Source organism: Chanos chanos, chromosome 5 (assembly GCF_902362185.1).
Source record: "Chanos chanos chromosome 5, fChaCha1.1, whole genome shotgun sequence".
Taxonomy (NCBI): Eukaryota; Metazoa; Chordata; class Actinopteri; order Gonorynchiformes; family Chanidae; genus Chanos; species Chanos chanos.
Genome location: NC_044499.1, coordinates 1,457,704 through 1,462,703, shown reverse-complemented (window position 1 = coordinate 1,462,703; position 5,000 = coordinate 1,457,704). Strand labels below are relative to the sequence as shown.

The 5,000-nt window shown below is 47.5% G+C and overlaps 1 protein-coding gene across 1 annotated transcript in view; it reads left to right on the top strand.

Annotated features, from left to right (window-relative positions):
• The window catches only part of pard3ab (par-3 family cell polarity regulator alpha, b), a 67,487-nt gene that overhangs the window by 40,526 nt on the left and 21,961 nt on the right, over positions 1–5,000 (top strand). The window contains exons 6-10 of the mRNA XM_030774045.1: positions 105–196; positions 1,009–1,092; positions 2,432–2,557; positions 2,818–3,215; positions 4,311–4,450. Of these exons, the coding sequence (XP_030629905.1) occupies positions 105–196; positions 1,009–1,092; positions 2,432–2,557; positions 2,818–3,215; positions 4,311–4,450 (840 nt within the window). The remainder of the gene's footprint in view (positions 1–104; positions 197–1,008; positions 1,093–2,431; positions 2,558–2,817; positions 3,216–4,310; positions 4,451–5,000) is intronic.

The following is a 5,000-nucleotide window of genomic DNA, read 5'->3' as shown; positions in this document are numbered from 1 at the left end:
ATGTCTCTTCTCTGTGAAGCCCCCCTCGACTGACTGAGTCAATGGTCTGAGTACAGAGGGTTAATGAGGTGTTTTATGGTGTGTGTGTGTGTGTGTGTGTGTAGGAGGAGGAGTCCAGAGATGAGGAGAACGGTAGAATTGAACCGGTGGGACGAGCTGACTCCTGTTTCGAACACACTGCTGTCGCATCTTTGGAGTAAGACACACACACACACACGCACACAGACACACACATATACTTCTGTCTTTGTTAAAACACTCATTGACATAATGCATTCACTAGCCCCTTAGCCTAACCTCAACCATCACAACACGCCTAACCCTAACCCTAACCCTTACCCTAACCCTAACCCTTACCCTAACTCTAACCTGAACCCTAAAACCAAGTCTTAACCCTCAAACAGCCCTTTGAAGAAGTGAGGACCAGCCAAAATGTCCTCACTTTCCCAAAATGTCCTCACTCCCAAAGTCTAAAACTCAAACTGGTCCTCACAAGGATAGTTGTACAAATACACACACACACACACTCACTCACTCACTCACTCACACACACCCACACACACACATACACACCCACACACACACTCTCTCACACACACATGCACACACGCACACCCTCACACGCACGCATACACTCACATGCAAATGCATGCACTCACACATACACACACTATACACACACACACACACACTAACTTTAATGAGGTTAGCCCAGTTGCTGACCGTGACACTGATTGATAAAACCAGTAAACCAAAGTGTAATGTTTTTATGTTTTTTTCTCCTTGGTGCTCCCAGTCTTATCTGCAGGTAAAACCCATCATCCGTTCCCTCTCTTTTTCCTTCTCTGACCTCACAGCTTAACGCCGTGTCCCTGCACCTGTCCTGTCTCACTGCTCTTTACCTGTCTTACTGCCTGCACCTCTCTCTCATTCACTTCATTCATGTTTGTTTCTCACTCTGGTTCTGTCGCATTCAGCTCTGTTGTTTGTTTGTTTGTTTGTGTACAGTGACATAGTGAAGCTTGTGGAAGTGTTGAACGATGGAGGACCTCTGGGTATTCACGTGGTGCCCTTCAGTGGGCGGGACCGCAGGTAACACACTGGCTCTGTGTGTGTGTGTGTGTGTGTGTGTACCAGCATCTGGTATAGAAGACACACACACACACAGTCCATAGTAATTAATCTTATCTGAATGATCAATCAGTGCTGTATGAAGTTTTTATGTGAGCGTCCCTGTGTGTGTGTGTGTGTGTTTGTGAGAGAGGGAGAGAGACACGCAGTCACTGTAAAGTCGGGGGGGTGGGGAGGGGGGGTGTAAGGTATAAGTCTCACATACCATTCCGGCCCTGACAGATCGGAAATGACTTTACTCCCCGTCTTAATCTGTGGGATTAGACCAGTCCTCAGCATGAGCAGTTTTCTGACCCTAGAATACAGACAGACTGACACTTTCCCTGACTGTAGAATACAGACAGACTGAGACGTTCCCTGACTGTAGAATACAGACAGACTGACACTTTCCCTGACTGTAGAATACAGACAGACTGAGACGTTCCCTGACTGTAGAATACAGACAGACTGACACTTTCCCTGACTGTAGAATACAGACAGACTGAGACGTTCCCTGACTGTAGAATACAGACAGACTGAGACTTTCCCTGACTGTAGAATACAGACAGACTGAGACTTTCCCTGACTGTAGAATACAGACAGACTGACACTTTCCCTGACTGTAGAATACAGACAGACTGACACTTTCCCTGACTGTAGAATACAGACAGACTGACACTTTCTCTGACTGTAGAATACAGACAGACTGACACTTTCCCTGACTGTAGAATACAGACAGACTGACACTTTCCCCAACTGTAGAATACAGACAGACTGACACTTTCCCCAACTGTAGAATACAGACAGACTGAGACATTCCCTGCCTCTGAAAGGGAAGTGAACTGCAGTTTGTTTTGGTAGAAACACAGCAGTGAACTGGTTGTGTGGGGGGGTTTAGTGTGTAAAGTGTGAGGCAGACACTGCTCTGGCCAAAGTCATTAAACTAAAAGCAAGTTTATGATACACAGCTACTCCTCCCAGTGCTTAGTGGTGTGTGTGTGTGTGTGTGTGTGTGTGTGTGTGTGTATAATGCGTGTAATCTGTGTGTTTGTGTGTGTAATGCCTGTGTGAGTTTATGTGTATATAATGTGTGTGTGCATAATGTGTGTGTAACGCGTGTGTGTGTTTGTGTGTGTAATGCCTGTGTGAGTTTATGTGTATATAATGTGTGTGTGTGTGTATATAATGTGTGTAACGTGTTTGTGTGTGTAACGTGTGTATATAATGTGTGTAACGTATGTGTGTGTGTGTGTATATAATGTGTGTAACGTATGTGTGTGTGCGTGTGTGTGTATATAACGTGTGTGTGTGTGTGTGTCAGGACTCTGGGGTTGCTGGTGAAGCGTTTGGAGAGAGGGGGGAAGGCAGAGGAACAGGGCCTGTTCCAGGAGGACGACTGCATCGTACGCATCAATAACGCAGACCTGCGCAACATTCGCTTCCAACAGTAAGACTGCGCAGACGCAGACGACCTCTCGCCTGCTCCCCAACACGCTTGACCTTCCTCATTCTCATACTCACTGTCAGCCCTGTCACTGTCTTTTACTGCGTTTCTGTGTGTGTGATTATGTCGTATGACTCTGCGTGTGTGTGTGTGTGTGTGTGTGCGCGCACCTGTATTTTTGTGTGTGTGTGTGTGTGTGTGTTTGCATGTGTGGGTGTGTACATGTAACTCATTCTCTGTCTGATTTTCTGTCTCTGTTTCAGGGCTCAGAATATGTTTCGTCAGGCTATGCGTTCTCCGCTGATCCAGTTCCACGTCGTACCGTCTTCCAAGAAGGCGGAATATGAGCAGATCTCCCAGAGGGAACGCAGTCCTGGCCGTAGCCCTGCCTGCTCTCCCGGACGCTTCAGCCCCGAATCTCCCAGCAGCCAACGAATGAGCATGACCAGCCTTGACCACACCCCTCAGAGGATGTTGCATCACAAGGCACACCTGTCCACAGAGCAGGCCGACGCCCACTCTTCGCTACCTCATCCTGTCTCCTCGTCGGGAAAGCCGCCCACCGGCCACGCCCCCTCTCCTCAGAGAGTCTTGAGCCCCGCCCCTTTGTCGGGTTTCAGTAAAAAAGTTGGGCGGAGACTCGGGATCCAGCTAAGGAAAGGTAGGTGATTGGCTGGTCCCGTGTGAATAATTAAGCACTACTTTTCTGCCGTCTTTATTTAACTGTGCAGGAAACAGCTTTCTGTCTGTCTCTCTCTCTCTGTCTTAGTCTCTGTGTCTGTTTGTCTCTGTACATGTCTCTGTGTGAGTGTGTGTGTGTGTCTGTATGTGTGTGTCTCTCCGTGTACCTGTGTCTGTGTCTCTGTCTCTCTCTCTGCCCAGTTCACTGTGTGTCCTTGATGTTATGCTTCATGTGTGTGTCTGTCCACGATTCTCTCTGTGTCTGTGTGTCTGTGTCTGTGTGTGTGTCTGTGTGTGTGTGTCTGTGTGTGTGTCTGTGTCTGTGTCTGTGTCTGTGCGTGTGTGTCTGTGTGTGTGTCTGTGTCAAGTTCAGTAGTTGTGTTATATTTAGGTCTTTTGTGGGAAACTAAGATGATGTTTATTCCCATCAAAGGTCAAATTCTGTAAAGATTTGAATCCAGTGGAAGCTTTAAAGGTCGAGTTATTGTTGGTTCTCCTTCAAATGTCAGAGTGTTTCCTCTGAAGAGTGAGGCACAGACAACAGCTTGTCTTTGATAGAGAGAGAGAGTATGTGTGAGTGCGTGTGTGTGTTAGTGAGAGAGAGAGAGAAGCGTGTGTGTCATACAGAGATATAATAGAAAATTCAAACATAGACCAGAAAACTTTTCTTTCGTCATTTTACTTTGTGTTTTTTGTCTGTAGCATAGAGTATACATTTGATCTATAAAATTCCATACTAGTCTCTACAGTCTCTTCAGTAAAGTCTCCATACTTCACAACAACCTACAGATCATCCCAATTCCGCCTGTTTTCATAACCTGCCTGTTCGCCTGTGTTACCCCTCATGACTACAGCCGTACTCCACTGCATTATTCACCGTTGTCACGGCGATCTCTGATGACGCTGGATTGGCTGAGGGCCTGTTGTAATTTATGTTCCTTCAAGTCTGTTTACACTTCAGCATTCCTTTTCTAGATGTGTGTGTGTGTGTGTGTGTGTGAGAGAGAGAGAGAGAGAGAGAGAGATAAGGAGTCATAATCTGATGGTTAATCTGTGATAATCTCTTATCTCTCAGGGCCGGAGGGTCTCGGGTTCAGCATCACATCCAGGGACGTCCCTCTGGGAGGCTCCGCCCCCATCTATGTTAAAAACATCCTGCCCAAGGGAGCCGCCATCCAGGACGGGCGACTGAAGGCCGGAGACCGACTGCTGGAGGTCTGAGGAGAGGGGGGGCGGAGAGGGGAGGAGGGGGGGGCAGAGGGGAGAGTGTAGTGGGGGGGGGGCGCAGTCTTTTCAGACAGAGATCAGTCGTTGCTTTGATAAGTTGGTCCTGAATTCTCTGTCTGCATGAATGTGATGTCACTGAACTGAGTTAGTGAAAGAGACCTCTCAGACAGAAAGACAGTGAGAGAGAGAGAGAGAGAGAGAGAGAGAGAGGGAAAAAAAGTGAAAGAGAGCAGATCTGCTATTTGTTTTGGGGTTTTGGGGGTCACAGACTGGGGTCGAGCTCAATGTCGGCACATAACTTAATGTATGGAGTACAGATCATGTTGGCCTTTAGTTGGAGCTTTCGGACCAAACAGTTCTGGGGACTCGCTGAGAGGAACTACCCACTGGGGAGAGAACTACATACCTTTAAGAGCTTTTTTTTTCTCTGTTTCTTTTGCACGGCCAGTAGGAACGCTGAAGCGACGTAAGTCGGCCGGGGGTTGCTATAGCGACGCTTTGGTCGTTATGGTCGTTTATTTTTCCATAGTCCTGGTTC